General features: G+C 46.7%; 7 protein-coding genes across 7 annotated transcripts; 4 read left to right on the plus strand and 3 right to left on the minus strand.

The window, feature by feature from the left end:
- Positions 1-441: 441 nt before the first annotated feature.
- On the plus strand, positions 442-2,613 carry FIESC28_01138 (uncharacterized protein; the record flags this gene model as incomplete). Its single annotated transcript, XM_031155289.1, has 4 exons — positions 442-555; positions 609-759; positions 812-1,590; positions 1,645-2,613. 4 exons carry the CDS (start codon positions 442-444, stop codon positions 2,611-2,613), a joined length of 2,013 nt encoding a protein of 670 aa, XP_031020701.1.
- Positions 2,614-2,762: 149 nt separating this feature from the next.
- Positions 2,763-4,724, minus strand: FIESC28_01139 (uncharacterized protein; the record flags this gene model as incomplete). Its single annotated transcript, XM_031155290.1, has 4 exons — positions 2,763-3,337; positions 3,392-4,008; positions 4,058-4,299; positions 4,347-4,724. 4 exons carry the CDS (start codon positions 4,722-4,724, stop codon positions 2,763-2,765), a joined length of 1,812 nt encoding a protein of 603 aa, XP_031020702.1.
- A 630-nt stretch (positions 4,725-5,354) lies between these two features.
- On the plus strand, positions 5,355-6,476 carry FIESC28_01140 (uncharacterized protein; the record flags this gene model as incomplete). The annotated part of the gene is made up of 5 exons (XM_031155291.1): positions 5,355-5,733; positions 5,789-5,884; positions 5,933-5,961; positions 6,011-6,245; positions 6,298-6,476. The coding sequence occupies 5 exons, from the start codon at positions 5,355-5,357 to the stop codon at positions 6,474-6,476; spliced, it is 918 nt and encodes a 305-aa protein (XP_031020703.1).
- Positions 6,477-8,096: 1,620 nt separating this feature from the next.
- On the minus strand, positions 8,097-9,399 carry FIESC28_01141 (uncharacterized protein; the record flags this gene model as incomplete). Its single annotated transcript, XM_031155292.1, has 3 exons — positions 8,097-8,609; positions 8,660-9,238; positions 9,292-9,399. 3 exons carry the CDS (start codon positions 9,397-9,399, stop codon positions 8,097-8,099), a joined length of 1,200 nt encoding a protein of 399 aa, XP_031020704.1.
- Positions 9,400-10,913: 1,514 nt separating this feature from the next.
- On the plus strand, positions 10,914-14,327 carry FIESC28_01142 (uncharacterized protein; the record flags this gene model as incomplete). The annotated part of the gene is made up of 1 exon (XM_031155293.1): positions 10,914-14,327. One exon carries the CDS (start codon positions 10,914-10,916, stop codon positions 14,325-14,327), a length of 3,414 nt encoding a protein of 1,137 aa, XP_031020705.1.
- A 591-nt stretch (positions 14,328-14,918) lies between these two features.
- FIESC28_01143 (uncharacterized protein) lies at positions 14,919-15,372 on the minus strand (the record flags this gene model as incomplete). Its single annotated transcript, XM_031155294.1, has 2 exons — positions 14,919-14,978; positions 15,028-15,372. The coding sequence occupies 2 exons, from the start codon at positions 15,370-15,372 to the stop codon at positions 14,919-14,921; spliced, it is 405 nt and encodes a 134-aa protein (XP_031020706.1).
- Positions 15,373-17,847: 2,475 nt separating this feature from the next.
- Positions 17,848-18,861, plus strand: FIESC28_01144 (uncharacterized protein; the record flags this gene model as incomplete). Its single annotated transcript, XM_031155295.1, has 3 exons — positions 17,848-17,866; positions 18,120-18,368; positions 18,419-18,861. 3 exons carry the CDS (start codon positions 17,848-17,850, stop codon positions 18,859-18,861), a joined length of 711 nt encoding a protein of 236 aa, XP_031020707.1.
- Between the last annotated feature and the right edge of the window lie 52 nt (positions 18,862-18,913).

Raw genomic sequence — 18,913 nt, forward strand, 5'->3', positions numbered from 1 at the left:
AATTGAAAGTGTGATATAATTTCCATGCAAACGTAGTGTGCAGTTCGATGATTAATAACCAGTGGACAATATACTCGAAGTTCCTAGAAATAAATATATCAACTTTAAAACAAATAATGCTAACTGTCATAGAGTAGGTGACTAAATAATAGAGTCTTTCAAGTGATGCAGTACATTGCAAACGTCTTATTTCAGTAAATTAAGGTGAATTACCCTAAACTCAGTATAGAATGCATAACCTCACTAACTTATCTTATCAGTGCCGAGACTCGCCAAGTTAGCGACTAGTGGTTTCCCCGCATTCCATCCAGTCTCAGTTGCCCTCGGCCTTTTAACTTGGGTCCGTGGGTTTTAGGGGCAATGTTGATTTAATATATGGGGCACATCTCGGCAACACTCCATTTGTTTCCCTATCTTCACTGTTCAATCCATCACTCGGCAATGACTGAACTCGTCGGCAATTGGCTCCACTTTACCACTCAGCAGCCGAAACGTAAACGTGCTGAAGCCGTTTGTCTGTTTTGCCATTCGAAGAAGATCAAATGCGATCTGCAAGTGAGTTTCTCACTTACCGAAAATGGATTTGCCGAGTGCTGACTGCGTAATAGAGCCGAAGCTCACAGGGCCATGCGAGATGCTCTAACTGCGATAACCAAGATCAGGAATGTCATCTTCGGCCGTCCAGAAGAGGCAAGCAGCGTCGCCAAGCGTCTACGCAAGCAGAGTACGATGCTGTGACTGATACAGCTAATCCAGGTGGTAAGTTGGCCTTCGTCCTTGTTGTTACTCGGATCTAAGTAACAATATCAAGTGGATGATGGGGATAATGGTAGACAAGAGCTGGACAGTACCGATATCGACTTTCAAGATGACCTAGAATACCATGGCAATATTGAATCACCAGCCCCTCCACCAGCTTCGACACCGCACGTGGTATTTGCTGCTCCCCCGACCGAGCATCGTCCTGACATTTCTGTCATCCATCAAACCCAATCGAGCACATCACCAACGGAAGGTGCCGGTCGCAGTCATGCAGGAGATGTTGACACAGGATTCCTCCAGATATACGGGCCAGAGAATCAACTCGAAGCGGAACAACAAGAGCTCGTAGCAAATCTCGAGCTTCGGAACCCAGCATCAAATCCTCGACAACAAGAACTTCAACAGAGCTTTTCCGAGACATACTTCGAGTACTGCTATCCTTGGTGTCCTGTTCTTGACCGCCAGACTCTCACATCCGAACTGGAGAGATCACCCATGCTTGCCAATGCTCTTGCGCTTGCAGCGAGCCATATACAACCGCCGTTAATACCGCACGAGGGACCAGCTGCCTACTACCAGAAAGCAAGGATGATGTTCTATGAAGATGAGGAGCCGGATATTCTTATAGCGTTGAAGGCTATTTCGATGTTTTACTGGTGGGCACCGCGATCACCAGCTACAGCTCATCGGCATGCTTCTTGGTGGTGGACTTCTGTGATAATCAGACATGCGCAGCAGATGAATATTCATCGTGAGCCGAAAGAAGATACCGTCGCATCAAATGAGATTCATCTCAGCCTGCGAAGGAGATTGTGGTGGACTGTTTTCGTAAGTCTCTAGTTATTGTTTTACCGAGTTTGGAAACATGTTGACTGTTTTCAGGCGCGCGAGAGGCTCACGTCCCTTTGCCAAAGCAAGCCTTGTATTATTTGTCCAGAGGACATGACCATTAAGGAAGTTCAACCGTCCGACTTTCCGAGCGATCCGGTATCTCAAAAGAAAGGCCGAATATTCATGTACTGGGTTCGTTTATGTGGCATTCTAGGCAAAGTTTCCAAAGCGCTGTCCAGGTCTGTTGACTCGACCTGTTCTCCATTCCCCAAAGAACTCCGACAGGAGCTCGTTGACTGGGTTCAATCATTGCCACCGGACCTTCAGCTTCCCATTGGTTCAAATCGTACAGAGTCTTTTGACCGCGACGTCCATCAGTTGCATCTTCCTTACCTCACGGCAATAATCATCATGCATCTCCAAAGAACAACCCCAGATCTACCTCAAGCTCTACCACCAGCAATATTGGCAGCGTCATGCATCGCTAGAGTTCTCAGAGATATTCTATCTCGCGGAAATGCGCGTTTTCTCATGGCAATTACCTGCTGGTACTGTGGAACGGCATTTATTGCACTTCTACAAGCAAGTCGGATTAAGCAATTCTCGCAGGAAGCAGAAGAGGGTCTGGACATCTTGGATCAAGCCGTTGGCCAGCTTCAGCATATGTGGGCTTCTGCGAATGTCATAAGACAAGGCTTTGAACGACTCCGCGCAATGCCTCGAACTATGATGCATGCTGGCAAACCCAAGCCTACTTCCAACCGTGGTAATGGGGAGGACGCAGGCTCATCATCTCGCGATTTCGACTGGGTGCTTCTGTTTCCATTTGTGACGAGGTCGACGAGCAGGATCGCGGATTGCCTCCTTGCTGATAATGAGTTTGGTACCACAACAACAGCTTTACCATCGCCTGAGAATGCCGTGTTCCATGAAGACTTATTCAATCGCTATCACGATTTACTGGAACCTTTTGTTGACTACAACTTTGACTTTGGAACCATTGACTTGAATATTCTTTAATTACAAATACAAGCCTCAGATTACTACATGCTGTAAAGACTGCCGTGATGCACATGCTAAAAGAAAAAGCCTTAATAGTAACAGGAACCACTGGACATGCTACTATCTAGCCTGGAGAACTAAACAAGGATACCGTAGCGATTCGTTACTTAACACCTAAGTGTTTCTGCTTTCTCCACATACCAAGAGAGATCGCTCTCAGGATCCATCTCGAAAGCCGTAAACCCATTACCCATAAATCTGAAGGGGTTTGGCGTGTTGTACGTGATATCATAGTCTTCCGCACGAATGTCTCCAAGCATACGGTTGAAAAGGTGAGCACTTCCACCGAAAAGCGCCGTGACTCGACCATCAACTCTGCCTCTCTTGTACCAACTCGTGCAACCACCGCTCCAAACAAGAGTCTTGTGGACTTGATCACAGTACTTGATAAAGGCATCAACCTTTTCCTTCTTCGGAACGACGTACTTGATATCCTCAGTTGCCATCTTCTTGATCCACTTGACGAAGTAGTCGCCTGTCCAGTTGAGGGACTCTACGAGTGAACCATGGCCACCAAGGCAATTGGGACCCATCATCATAAAGTAGTTGGGCATTGATGGTACGGAGACTGAGAGATATGCTTCAGGGTCTTCCTTCCACTGTTCTCGGAGGTCGATGTTATTGAGGCCAACAATAGGATACCGGGGCCGGAATGAGACATCGAAACCGGTCGCGTAGATGACTGGGACACGCGTTAGCATTTCTACTTTCTAAGAGATAAAGCGCGTGTACTTACTGACGTCTACCTCATGCTCCTTACCATCAGCCGTCCGGAGACCCTTCTCTGTCACTTGCGTGATAGCACTATCCGTAAGGTGGCAGTTCGGTCTCAGGAACGATTCCAGATATCCTGGACCTGGCGTTATGCGACGACAGCCTAGTTCCCACTTCGGTATCAACTTGGAGCACAGAACTGGATCGTGTCCAAGCTTCTCGGCCATCTGCTCGGCCGCCATCTTCATTCCTGCCTCATTGTTCTCTCCTTTTCTAAAGACATAGAAGGACTTGTTGGTTCGTGAGATAATGCCCTTGCGGTGCTGTAAATGAAGCTCCGGGTCTTGAAATCGTTCTCTGTCTTGAGCTGAATATCGAGGATTGGGATCGTCATCTTCTCGACCCAAGTGTTTCGAGGGAGGGGCCCGGTAGAAAACCCAGGCCGGACCTCGGACGAAATTGGTAACATCCGTGCCAGGTAGTTTAACCATCTGGGGAACGATTTGAATACCCGATGAGCCGTTACCGATCACGGCTATGCGTTTGTTGGAGTAGTCAAAGTCGTGATCCCAGCTGGCTGAGTGGGTTGTATGGCCCTTGAAGTCTTTCAGACCGGGGATCTTTGGCCATGATTCGTGTCTGTGGACAATTAGCATTGGATGGAATAACAGCCATGGTAAAAGCTTACACAAGGACTCCTTGAGCTGAGATCAAGACATGACAGTATTCCTCTCTTGGAACACCCTCATGTTCTACCGTAACTCTCCATTGACCTAAGTCATCCTGCCACTCCGCCCCGATCACCCGAGTATTCAGTCTCAAGTCACGATCGAGGTTCCATTTCCTGACTGTCGCTTTCATATAAGCTAGAATGTCACCGCCACTGGCATAGAACCTCTCCCAGTCGGGATTGGGGTCAAAGGGAAATGCCTAGATACGATTAGAAAGAGTCGTTTATATGAAACGCGGTTACGTACGTAAATATGAGCGGGAACATCGCATTGAACTCCGGGATAGTTGTTCGCCAACCATGTGCCGCCAATATCGCTCCGAGCCTCGAAGATGGTGTGTTCTACAATGTCTTCCATCTCGGGGAACCGGTGTTGAAATTTGTGTGCCATCAGAAGACCAGAGAAGCCGGCTCCAATGGTAATGACCTTGATCTTGCGTGGCGTATACGCAAACTCCTGACTGAGTTTGAAGGGGTCTGTGGTGTGACTATTCGTATGGCCATTGGTACTACTGCGGATCTCATCTGTTTTCACAACAAGTTCCGGAAGCTCTGTCGCTGGCATCCCTGAAATATCCGCAGCTGCTTGGGCTTTGGTCTCGGGGGACTCGATAAAAGCAGGCATAGTGACGAATTGGAGCGATTCCTCCAAAAGTCGCAGTCTATGGTGAGCTTCAATTGAAGAGGACGGATTGGAATTGATTGGATGATGTAGACTAGGACGATATGTTGTTTGTTCAAGTCTCCTTGTGATACTTCAAGTACCTAGTGAGCTACATATTATATCTTGTGGGTGGAAGATTCGTGCAAAGAACCTCATTCTGAAGTCGCAACCGCTAAGCGGCACTAAACAACGTCCCATTCAGTTCGGCAAACGCCGCATTGGGTTACCGTGCTACTTTCTCCTTCCGACAACATTGTTCATAGCTGAACAAGTTTCCCGACCTTTAGCTTCTCACTTCTCACTCGAGTGCATCCGGCATTGAGAGCATGGTGCATGCTTGGCTCTCGCTGCGGCTACCCCAATTGGGATTGCCGGTCGCCGAGTGCGGGGTTGGTAAACGATACCTATAAGTTGTAACCGAACTCGGACTTTGAATCCTTGTAGAGAAATGAAAGGTAAGCGGATTTAGTTCTTCCTTATTATATCTAGTCAGAGTTTTGCCATTGATCTCAATTCTCCTGACTAATTCTTTCTACAGTTTACCGCACAAGCTAATACACACACCGCATCGCAATACTCGCACACACCACCATGACAGTAAATCGTTATTCCTATAATGGTCCAGCAGATCACACAGCCACTCCTCAACTTGAGAATGTGCGTGGAAAGTCAGTCATTGTAACAGGAGGCGCCAACGGTATGGGCGAAGCCTTTGTGAGAGACTTTGTCGCCGCTGGTGCCTACGTTACTTTTGCTGATGTCAACGAGGAGCGTGGCCATGGAATTGAAGCGGAACTTAATGCTAGCGGGATAACCTGCGCTTTCGTGAAATGCGACATCAGAGATTGGGATCAACAAAAGACAGTTTTTGAGAAGGCAAAAAGCCAGAGCCCTAGTAACAGCGTCGACGTTGTGATTGCCAATGCTGGCATTAGTCGGAGCTCTGGCGACAGTTTGTGGAACTTGGATGGTAAGTTTACGCGCAACTTTGCGATGATGGGTTTGACACTGACCGAAGGACCTAGATCCCGAAGGCGAGCCAACAAAACCTGACCTCAATATTGTCCGGGTCAATATAGATGGCACATTCTACACCTGGAAGCTAGCCGTTCATTACTTCCGTAAGCAGCCGGTCAATGAAGAGCGGGATCGTTGCTTCATCATAACAGGCAGTATGGTGGCATGGATAGACTCCCCAGTAAGTCGCCACCGAGACCTCATAGAGCAAGCTGATTGACTTATGACAGGGCAACTGGGAGTACACTGCGACGAAATATGGACTGCGTGGTTTCATGAGAACAGTTCGAAGATCCAGCCATGAGCAAAACATCCGAATTAACTATGTTGCGCCATGCTGGATAAAGAGTGCTATCCGAACAGCAGAGTATGAAAAATGGCTCATCGATCATGGCGTCGAATTTGGGGAGCAGAAGGATGTTTCTAGCTGCATGTTGCGAATTGCTACTGATAGGACAATTAACGGTAAGAAGCCTATCCGCCATTTGAAATTTCCACATGCTAACAGCTATAATAGGGCGGTCCTTGATGATAACGCCTCGGTCAGTTGCAAAAGAGGGATTCGTGGATATTGATAGGGAGGACTACAAGGATACTCCGGAAGATGAGTACTTGAAAAAGGTTCAGGCTTCTCAGCTCGTTATTATCGAGGACAAATGGCTAGACGACTACAAGGTCAGGATATATAAGGACTGAATCAACTAGGCAGACCTTCGACCTTACACACAAGGTCTTTAAATAGTCGTTGCATGCGAAGACCTCAACAGCGTCATTGCAGAAACCGTAAACGACCTGAAAAATCTCCATAGTCAATCGCACCAAGCCTGACACTTACAAGATAGGTGATGTTTTTTTTTGTGCGGTCCCTAGTATGTTTTACATATTTTATTATGTTCAAACTCCACGCGGGGATTGCTCCTCTTCCTCCCAGCTGGATGCGGACTTTCGAGTTGTTTCGGAGTAATCATAGTGGGGCCCTCCCTATTCCTGTTATGCTTAAGAGTTATGCCGTTATGGCCTTCCGAACGTACCCACCGTTAGCGTTATGTCTGAACGAACTCCCATGCACACCTATCGCCCTGGGTATATAAAGCCGCCTGTCACCCGCCGCATAGGTTCCTACATCTATCCAAGTTCAACAGTTCGCTCCAGATCGAAAGTAAAGATATTCTCTATTCACATTATTTACTACCGAATATGCCGTCCATTATCCAGCATGCTCTCGGTGGGGAAGCAATACTTAACACTGTCTTCTCTCTCGGTTGTATTCTTTTCCCCGCCCGATTGCTATCCTCTTTGGTGGCATCAGAGTCAGTTCCCGACAGTACGAGCGCTGTATTCAAGTTCTTCGGTGCGGCAACACTCGGAATGTCAGCACCCATGGTTTTGTCTATAGCGGATTCCGGAGACGCTGCAGCGAAGCGGAAGTTAACCTACACAGCATGTTCAGTCCTTGAGAGCGCCCTTGTATCTATTGTCCTCTGGCAAACTACGCAGCCGGAGGCTAGTGGTTTTACCTTCAACGGATCCATTTTGCTCTTAGGTTCATTAGCACCGGCACTCATCTGGCATTCATATGTGTTGCTTTCGAAGCCTCACTGGTTTGAGCATAAGTCTTCTCACCTGCCACAAGGTTAAAATATGATGTTTTCGTATGTGCATACATGAGCTGACATTTAATATATCAGGCAAAAAGGCGTTGTGATTAGTCCTCAAGAGGTGCTGAAAGAATATACTCCATAAGGATATACATCCGCGTCCCCACGCTCTCTATACGGAATATCTGGACGTGATATTTCAGAGATAGCGACAGGCGATATTCTAATAGACGTTTTCGGTACCGGAGTGACGTCGACCTTGGAATATCCTGGCGTTACCTGCTGGATGATTGTCACCTTTAGCAAATCTGGAGAGTTGACTACACAAATGAGGCGTTTCCGTTAACGGCGAAGCATATAAGCGGCCAGGACTTTAGCAAAAGGAGAAGAGAATTGGTCTTACTATGGTTGCCCTCTTTGAGGCGGATGGTGACTATTTGAAAATGGTGCCTCAGATCCTTAATGAGAGTTGCAGTAGATTCATAGACTTCATTTACTAGGAGGACTTGGAGGACTTGGAGGATAAACCGCGGAACAGAGGCTCCAATGACCCAAACCTCAATGGTGCATGTACTGTCATGTAGATAAACTTGATTCTGGTCACTGTAATGATGTTTTGCTAAATGCATATCATGCAGGGGCCCAGGCAATTCTATCATTAATAAGATGTGTGATTCGAAGCCAAATGGAGGAATCGCATTCCATTTTATTGTGTATGCTAAAACCGCCCCCGTCCTGGTTTCATGCGGACGTCATTTACTTGCATTTCTTCAACTATTTGCCAAATGCGTCGTCGGTTCTGCAAGCCGGGCGGAACCACCAGCCCAACTCGAGCATAGGTGCTAGGTAAAGGTGGCATCACATCTGGATCGACTAGATCCATCGGTGTCAGCACTTGTCGCGTAAGCCTTTCCCAGTCGTACTGCTTAGCAATCTCTAGGCCACCTGATGTATCACCACCGAGCTTAGCGTGAACCATGGCCAGGTCGAGGTCCCATAGGAACGGAGTTTGCAAAAGTAGAGCGAACCAGTGGGACTGATTTAACAAGTATGTGCATTCGAGAGGAATGTCATATGGAAGAAATTCCAGTATGCGATCCTTGATCTCTTGAGGTAGTGCCTCGAAATAGTCGATGAAACCGGGCAAGGGGTTTGGCGTTGGCTTATACTCGTCGAGGTTTGAAAGGAGACTATGCGTTAGGTTGGGAATATGTTCCGGGTCCGAGTTCCACTATGAAACCGATCAGATTTGCAACAGTCTAGAAGGCCGTGTCCACTCACCCAGCGATCTGTAAGGGGCGGGCCATGAACTTCTTCATCCCAATCATCGTCATCCACTGCACCGAGGACTCGTTTTGGGTCAACAAAATACCGGCTTAAACCAAGCTTCACAGGTCCAGTCACTGGACGGGATTGAGGAGGGTCCTCTGGAATTGCTGGTATGAATGGGACGGGAAGAGGTGTCGGTTTATTTTCAAGTTGCTCGACATTTTCAGTGCGTCGTTCAAGTGTCAACCATAGATCACCAAGTGTGCGAACGTGGGCAGTTTTGGAAAGTTGCATGGCCAGCTTAGCGATGCGCAAGCAAGGAGCATGCAGTACGATAAAGTAGAGCTTGGGGTCGAGAGAATTGCAATACCAGTTTGGGCGCTGAGGATGAATGATTTCGAAAGGCGGAGAGTTGAGTCGCAATACGACCTGCCTGAACGCACCTCTTTCGTCGGTATCCTCATAAACCGGATCGCAGCCAATGGAATCATCTGATATGGCACTAAAAGGATTTGGGCGCTCGAAGTAGGACAAGCTTGACAGGACGACATTATCCTGTTTCCATAATTCGGGATACCAGCGAGGCGGTGACTGTATAACGTTAGACATGTGTACTCGGGTGAGCATTGTTTTGTTCCTCTTACTTCAGCGTATATTTCATCGTCAAGGTCGTAAGGATCAACTTGATCCAACTTGATACCACAAAGTGTACAGTCGCAACAAAGGAGTGAATATGTATATAGGTCGGTCATGGTGGCGGAAAGGATCAGAATCTAAGGATTAGGTTACTGGAAATAAATAACCTAAGTGCGGGTCTAAGATCACCTGAAGACGTTGGTTTTATTCCACCCTTTGGGCAAGCAGAATCGTCTTTCTTATGACTGAGCCCCGTGAGCGCTGTGTGCAAAGGTTGCGATGTAGTAGTGTTGAAGAAGAATGCAACATTGCAAAAAATGGAAGTGTTGGTTCATGGGGACGCAGATTTAAGTCTGTTGGTTGGTAGGTCCACTAAAGCACAGGGCGGAGAATGTACATACCTACCATAAGCACTAAGGTGCCAGAACCAACATACCAATGAGGGCTCTACTAATAGATACCTAATTTAAATTTATACCTATTACTAAAGTTAGTCTACTCCGTACTGTCAGGTCGAAGGGAGTCAGGGTCCAGCACTGGCCAATTTGTTTCAGTGTAAATATCCTAAATGAAATGTCAGCATTTAGACAAAAAAGTGAGACCAGTCTAGGCCTTGTGAAAACCCTTTCTTTATAGCCTCTTTCAACGTAATGTGAACCCGATTAAGAGACACACGAGGGGAGAGGGAACCCAGAAGCGGAGCTAAGAGTACAGAAACCAAATAGTCTGATGCCTAGTCTTGCGATGGCTTTAAGTACAAAGATTATTCCGCTACCTACACAACTAGACCCGTCTGTTCTACAGCCTTGAGACGAGGCTCAAATCGATACCTATACGGCTTTGCCGAATAGCAAATAAACTTCAAACAATGAGCCCACATTCACAAGATAAGCAGGATCAGGTGTGTCGCAGACTACTTTAGATGATAGAAAAAAAGAAACCTTCAACGGCAGTTGGTCCAAAGATCACCTCGCGGCACTAGCGTAGCGTCAAACTTAGATGAAGAATTGGCAGGATAGGATACCTAGTGAGGATGAAGACAAGGTCCAGCTTTATGGCGAGACAAATTCCTAATCTCTGTACTTCGTTGAACCATTTTGAGATTTCAGTTGCGAAAGACATTTTCAAAAGACCTTTGTATTCGACAAGATCGGCACTCGCCGCGCAGAAGGCTTGAGTGATCTCTTGTCACATTCCATCTGAAGCACCATGGTCTACTAAAGGCCTCTCTGATGGGCTCACCAGTAAGGTACCCAACAATCTCTAGTGCCAATGGGTCTCCACTGTACTTTGGGCATGGAATTTGCTTTTGTCAGCCAACAGCGCTGACTCCTGGTAATTTGGACCCAGCTATGTAATACCATAGATCCTGCATTAAGAGAGGTTTACTTGTATGTCATCGTCGGTTATTATTGTATTCTTCTACGGGCAGCCCGATATCTTGCATAATGCGTAGACTTCCGTGCAATGGCCATCATGGATCCATAGTCATGCGTGGTTGCTTGGTCCTATGGCCTTGACTCTTTAATACCGCCACGAGTCTCACTTCTTTTCGAAATGATACACTCATTCCTCGTTGCATCTCACCGACCCTCTACTTTCGGGTCCTACAGTCATTCTCATTAGCAACATGAAGCTTCAAGTCCTTCTTTTACATCTCTCCATTGGAGTTCTTGCCGGGCCATGCAAGCCCTATGGCCCTGTTTCTTCCATACAACAACATGACAGTGCTTCTATACCTCCTGGATTAACCCAGACGGCATCTGTTCCTTTGTCCCTGGCTGAGCCTCCAAGCCCTACCCATACAAACTCTGATATCTTTGCTTCTGGTGTATCACCAATCGGTGTTAGTCAATCCGATCTTGTCCCATCGGCGTTATTGTCGACTCTGATCCATCATGGAGCCGATGAAGAACTTAGCAGTCAGACTTCAGAGGGATCTGAAAGTACATCTGCTGTAGCTGAAGGTGGTGATGCCGATGGGGCTCAGGCGACGATGATCAACCCAACTATCATCCATGGTACACTTGTTTCGAACACGGATACGTTTCCGGCCGGAAGCAGGACCAGTGGTGAGACTCACGTCACTACTGGGCCCGAGTCTACTTCTGACATCACAGAGTCTCTAGTAGCTTCACCCAGTGTGAGTCCTGTCGAAGCCTCCGACATAGAGTCAATCTCCCTGGTAGCGTCTCAATCTGACTCTTCTGTTCCCTTTGCCACTTCCGATCAAACACCAATGTCGTCCGCAGTTTCAGAGCAAACTGCTCCCGTGGTGTCAGGGATCGACTCAGACCTATCTGGACTACCTACTGCCGCAGTTACCCCTAGCTCCATTGAGACAACCGCATCCTCTACACCTATAGTCACGTCTGAACCAGACCTATCCAGCCCTCCTGACTTACCCATGACACCACCTACATCTGACCCTGAGTCTTCTGTTACTACCGACACTGCTACGTCAGATTTAGTTGTACCTTCCGGCATCCCTTCTACTGCTAATTCCGTTGCGCCTTCTTCTACTACTTCTGATCAACAACCAGTTTCTCGTACTACTGAGTCTGAAGTCTCTGTACCGTCTACAGACCAGAATGCACCTTCTGATACAGCAAGACCATCAGGGCTTGAGAGCTCTTTGCCTTCAACTACCCCCAACCCAGATCTCCCCGCCACTACAATCCCAAGTGCAGTATCTGATACTACTCCAACCCTTTCGGGTACTGTAGAGCCTGTTGAGATCTCTACCCCATCAGACTCTACCTTTCCTGCAGTCACACCTACAACCACTGCCGGGGTTGGCGGCGGACTTGTCGGCGGAGGCTTAGGGGGTAGCGGGGGTGGTACTGGTGGAGGTAATACTGGCACGGGCGGTACTGGCGGAATTGGTACTGGAGGAAGCGGTGGGGGCACTGGCGGTAATGGCGAGCCTGATCCAAATGACGACAAGCAGTCTCTGACTCAATCTCGTGCATCGACTACATTCGCTGCATCAACCACCTCAGAAGCATCGACAACATCGGTGGAAGCATGCCCTACAGGGCCCAGCTGTGCCTGCAAGCTTCCACCGGCCGATTCAGATGTGGTAGACGATGAGGAGTCGGAGTTATGGGCTAGAGACACCGACGGTGAATTCTTGCAGAAACGTGGCAATGCGAAGAAGGATATGCTGGGATTACGCGCCGACGGCAAGACCGGACTTTGCCCAATCAAGGGATCTCTCAAGTTTCCAGGCTATCTGAAGGGGCCTAGGCTTTTCACACGAGATGAAAAGGGTACGCTCTCGGGCATGGAGCTAGACATCTCGCGATGGTATGTGTACGACGAATGCAAGACTTCTTACAAGCGCGTCGATGCCGCCACCTACCGCAGCATGTATGGGGATATGGAAAAGGCCGACGCGGCAAGCACTGATCATGTTTATGAGAAAAGCTTTCTGAAGGACTTTTTCACGGTAATTTTGAATGAGGAGGTTATCAGCGTCAAGGATAACCCTGATCTTGAACGCACGCAGATCACTTGTGAGGATCTGGATTACTACGTCTGGGACGAAAAGAACAATGCCAACCGTCTTCAGCCGGCATTCGACGCTTACCCTTCTGACAAGAAGTGGCTTGGAGATCTTATCGGCATGCAAGGCGCCCTTAATGGTGGACCCAAGGCCGGGATCACAACAACATTTGGAGAAAATTCGGTCAAGAAATTGACTGACAAGAAGCTGGGTAACCCAGACTACTCAAGCTGGGAGGAGGTCACGAAATCTTTAGACGGCCACCTCCTCCCATACATTGAAAAGATTTATTTGGGTGTCAAGCTCTTCAATGAACCTGAATTCATTGCAGCGATGATTCGTCAAAACAAGCGAATTTACAGTGCCTTCTTGGACCTTGACAAGAGCATCAGTTGTTATGAAGGTATGGGCAAATGGTCCTTTGCTGAGAAATTCAAGACATACATGGAGCAACGGTTCTCCGGCCAGGAGGAACATTCGATCAACCGTTGGGCCATTTACACGAAGGATAACATCATCCCTCTCATCCAGGTTTACTTGAACAACCTACCATCATACGACGAAGACGACGAGAGGAAGGCCGAGCAGGAAGCAAAGGTTGCGGAGTGGACGGACAGGTTCCAAAAGGCCAGGTCAGCAGGCTACACAATTGACTTCTCCTGGGATTGGACAACAGACGAGACGGCGCTTGTTCCGCGCGCGGATGGGATCTGTCAGCGTCCAACTTTAACAGGGTCGTCGACAACCTTCTCGACATCTGCCATCCCAACAACTACATTCGAGATGGAGACAACAACGGCACCTGTCATAGCGACGACGACAACAACAACACCCGAGGCTACTACCACCACAACGGGGCCAAACCTATGTTTATTAAACTCTGCATGCGATAACGACTGCCAGAACGGTGAGGTGCCTACATGTTTGCGTCATGGGTTGTTCGGAACTTGCGGATGCGCACCCGAGGTAACAACTACATCTCAACCACCAACGACTACGGTACAACCAACAACATCCAATGCACCTGACCCTGAGCCAACCCTGGATCCTGAGCCAGAACCAGAACCAACTCCCACCGCTGATTGCGACTTCTGGGATGACCTTACCCACTGGACCTTTGAGATTAGCAACATCAAGGATTGGGCCGACGATGGTGGTGACAGCCTCGAGCACGAAGAGAGAGGATGTGGTGCCATTGCGAAATGGGACTGGAAGGATGGAGATACCCGATCTGTCGTGTTCACGTTACCTTTCTTTATGAAAGAAGGATGTGTTGAACGTGCTATTGTCTCAGCTGGCGGCCCTGAATTGAGCTGTGATGGACACTCACCCTGGGATTCGCTGAGCTTGATGGCTACGAAGGCTGCAAAGACTGCAAGTCAGTCTGGTGATCTGACCTGGCAGAGACCTTCGTTCCCCGACCGATTTGAAGAGGTCAGCAGGGAGGCTGAAGGCAAATACGCTCCACTTACCAAGGGTCAGCACCCTAACTATATGCCTATGAACTGGAATCATCAAAGTCCTACGAGAAGGTAGTTGGATAGTATTAGATTAACTTGTAACTCCTTAGCCTAAGAATAAATAAAAAATTTATTTAACCTATTAGCTTTAAGTCCTTTTTTTTATAATAAGCTATAGTAAAAAGTCTATTAGTATATTTTCATATAATACCTGGTAGCTAAATAGCTAGGATATTATTCTTTAAGTTTAGATACAAGATTTAAGTCTTTAGATTTTTTTAAGTAGATGATAGTAGTACTATATCTGGATGTACTATATCTATTAGTGTAAGTATTTGTAACATAAGCTATTCCCCGTTGTACAGCATAGCTAAAGTAGAGTCCACCAGCGGGCTATCCTTCTTAAATCATTTTATATATTAAGCACGGCACAAGTCTTTCAGTTATATCATCACCTCATAAAGCTTATTATTTAAGAGCTCTTTATAAACCTCTTTCAAAACACCACGATTCCCTCATTCCTAGCAGCGCAGCGAGAACGTCTTTACCAATTCCATGCCAGCAGTGTTTCCGCCATTATCATTCAAAGCACCAGTCTGACCAGCATGTAAATCTTGTCGCTACTGCTAGAATCATCCACCCACCAGATTTTGCTCGATAGAAAGGCCTAAAGGAGGTTGCTTAAAGCGATACAGGGTCGGCCGTCGTTGATGGGGCCCGTAATATCCTGCAACATGTTAGAATGTCAATAGAGACTAGGATGTGAGGTTCGTTACAGCAAAGGGGAAGTTCCGGCAGCAGACAACATTCCCACTGCACTTCCTTCCAAGGGTGCCATCAAGAATTCCAACAATATCCAAACTCAGATCGATGCAACTGTTGAATAGGTTCAAGTCATTGGCAAAGGTAAGACCGAACAATCCGCCGTTGTTGTTGTTGTTGTTGTTGTTATTGTTGTTTGGATTATTGCCCTTGTTGCAACATCGGACAGATGTGTCCGGTCCGCAGACTTCCTGAGCTTCAGAGATTTTGAGAGAGTCGATATTAGGCTTTCTCCAGCCTTTTAAGCCGAAGGCAGCGGCGGCCGAGGTAAAGAACGTAATAGTAGACATGAAATGCATTTCAATAGTAATTGAGGGAATTTACACAAAAGAACCTTGTCAATGAAGAGATAAAGTTGTAGATAAGTGGATAAAAGTGTAAACCGGTGATTGATGATAAGAAAAGAACAGGAGGACAAGAGGAAACTTTGATAAATTTATACTTTAGAAGACCGAAACTTCGAACAATTCCCTTGACAAAGTTCGCGATGCCTCAATACCAAGCAGTGGCTTGGCCGCAGCCGTATGTAGTTTGCCATGTTGAAGATTGCACCGGGCTGAATACGGCAACAAAGACGCGGTGTTCCTTCTTCAGTTCAAGCCTGTCCCAGATACGCATACGAAATCATTGTACTTGGTTGGTAATTAAGACATCGCTTATGTAAGATTTGTCTATTTTCCTGATCCATCTTAATTTCAAGATCCCAATCTTGACTTTTGAGACACGGCAGGTGATGGCTGGTATCCTAGAGGCAAAATCAATCAACGGCCCGATTGTCAAGACAGTACAAGGTCAAGAGCATACCAGTCGGGGCCATCACATTGAGCATTGATCACTAAACCCTACTTATCGTGTTTCTGGGGCTTGAAAAATGCCACTTTGCGAAATGTAATGCACATGGGTTCCCAAGCTATGCAAGAGGATAGCTCCGAAACCAAGACCTCTGGTGAGTCCGAGCCGGTTGGAAAACTTCCGAATAAGCTCCCATTGTAACATTAGGCAAATATTTCAACTATGAGACTGACAGAGTAGCAATCAGTCCCGCGTGCTAAGCACACACCAGAGTCGTGGGTACATTTCGTGTTTGAATTCGAAGATATCGAATGCAGACGCTTCTTGATAGATGGCTGCGAAAGTAGATGGCTGGGTTGATTTCAACCCTACCAATCTCCTGGGCTTCCGAATAACGTCGGACAATTTTTTCTAATACTTATCAATATCAATCCTAGAGAAAAAAGATTCTGAACCATACCCCGAACTTTGAGCACTTCTTCCCCAGCCATGTCATTACCAGGCTCCTCTTCCTTTGTTTCCTTGTACGGCCCATCATCAACTGGACGCCTTTCCTGACCTGGACTCTGGCAGTCAAACAAGCTGAACTGCCATTAGTTTGCTACATTACGTCTTTGACAGCCATTACAGAGCCAGTTGCGGTCGCACTGTTGTTGATGATCACCAGTGCATTTGACTACTGGACGTTAGATTACCGGGCATATGCCTCTTCCTTGCGGCATGCACACTTTGTACGTGCACTGCGGCTGGGGTTGGCTTTCCCTAAAGCGACATCTTTATCTACACTTGAAGACATAGTTAAAAATGCCCACTTTTCTCTTCAATTTAGTGATTGTTGCAAAGTGCCACACTCACAACTCAATTACCAATAAATTGAAGTTAGCGGGTATTGGTGGTCGGAGATAACCAAATTCCGGGCTGGTCAACATTTAATCCCAAATGATATGGAGTAGTGACATGCATCATAGCAAAGGGCTTTGGAATTGAGAACTGAATGTACATACAAGAAGCGCATCTAATGTTATGTGTTCACCAAATCATTGCTGCTTGCAACTGTTCTCTACCCTATAAAACAGGTCCACTTTGGATATACCTACCCTTCATTTCTTTACCACCTAGATGACCATTTGCAGATAAATAGAGTATACGCACTTAATAATTTAAATGACACTGATTTTGCAATTGGATGCTAAAGCTTCGAGCTTTGGGTCGGCTTATGAGGTGCTGAATCGTGGTTGGACATCCCCTCTTGCGAACACCATTGAAGAAACGAATGCCTTAAGGACAATCCTTTAGTAACAACTGTACACGATGGAATAGCACTGTGCACGCCTAATGTTATCAACTGACCACTATTTTAAGGGAACTGCATTGCCCAATACTAGAAAATACCATTGCTTTGCTAATTGTATCTAAGACTTCAAGTTTTATTTTTCTTTGCTGGTATGGGATTGAAGGTAGGCGTGATGTAGTTTGCCGCTGGAAAAGTTTAGGGTATTATACTGGTAACTAGACTAACTAACTAAGGTATAGTATAATTGAGATAAGAAAGACACCCAGTATCTTAGATAACGATTGAATTTCAGCAGAATCAGACTAGTGAGTACAGCCAATATCACACATTCCTTAGCTACCCTTGATCCAAGGGCGTAGTGCTTATACCTAAAGCTTGACTGTGCCTGTTTGTAGCAAGGGCGAAGAAGAAACAGATCTGGACTACCGAAGTAACTTCTGCCGAGAGCCGCGGCATTCTGATTATGTAACCCTCAGAGAACCAATTAGAGCATCTGTAGTAATGAAACACACACTCACTTAATGTGCATCATAATATTCCTCCGTTCTTATCGTGACAGGAATATACGTAATGTCTGACAGTTTTGTATTTTAAAACAAGACAATTTCAAAAGAATATGCCCGAAGTATGCTGGGTCTGAGGTATCTCCAGGTCCTATTCAAATACATAAGAACGCCTCTTCGCAATAATGGCCGGAACTCCTGTTTGTCTGTATGGATCTTATACCCGCTTGCTGTCGCCGAAAAGTTATAGCACAATGGTCAATTATTATTATTATGAACCGTCCCTTCCCATAGCAACTGTCTTTGCAGTCATTTTTACATTGTTATTCGCTCTCCACCTCTTTCAAACCATCAGAACAAGAACATGGTTTTTTGTGCCCTTTGTAATCGGCACACTGTGTAAGTCTGCCGTTTTATTCGGCCCCTTCCGACCATTGACTAACAAGCCATTCATCAGTCGAGGCTATCGCCTTTTTTAGCCGCGCAGTCAGTGCCTGGGAGTCTCCTAACTATACCCTTGTTCCTTGTGTTATGCAAAATTCACTTCTCCTTCTGGGACCGACATGCTTTTCTGCATCAATCTATATGGGTCTGGGACGCTACATCCGAAAATTAGAAGGGGAGCGGTTTTCGTTCCTTAAGCCGAACTGGCTGGCTAAAGGCTTCCTCGCTGGCGACATAATATCAATTGCGCTACAAGCGGTCGGTGCGTCTGCATGATGTTACCCCACAATAGCGATAACTAACAGCTTTTAGACGGCGGGAAGTTCGCGAAGGTTGATACCGCAGAGAATGAGACTACAGTAGAAAGCATCGTAATTGCTGGCATAATGGTCCAGCTCGTGTTCTTCACTGTTTTTATTTTGCTAGCAACATCGTTCCACTTCCTATTTCTCACCAAGTCCAAAGCACAGCCCTATGGTTGGCAAAGGTTCATGGGCATCATCTCCGTTGCAAGTGCGCTCATTCTTGTCCGATCACTTTTCCGTATGATCGAGTACCTTGAGGGACGTGACGGAGAACTCCAGTCTAAAGAGGTATATCTTTATGTCCTCGATGCTATTCCAATGGTTCTCGTCAGCATCGGTCTTTATGTCTTTCATCCTTCAAAATATTTCAATGGCAGGAGGAAGAGTCTATGCGAGTCAGAAAGCGAGATGACATCAAGCTTCCCGTATGTCCCACGCCCGGGATCATAATTAGTAGGAATAGAATAACAGCTTGGGAGCAATGGAGGTCTTACTCGATCTG

This window comes from Fusarium coffeatum (assembly GCF_003316985.1).
Source record: "Fusarium coffeatum strain FIESC_28 chromosome Unknown BRIP53273_contig_32, whole genome shotgun sequence".
In the NCBI taxonomy this organism is placed as follows: Eukaryota; Fungi; Ascomycota; class Sordariomycetes; order Hypocreales; family Nectriaceae; genus Fusarium; species Fusarium coffeatum.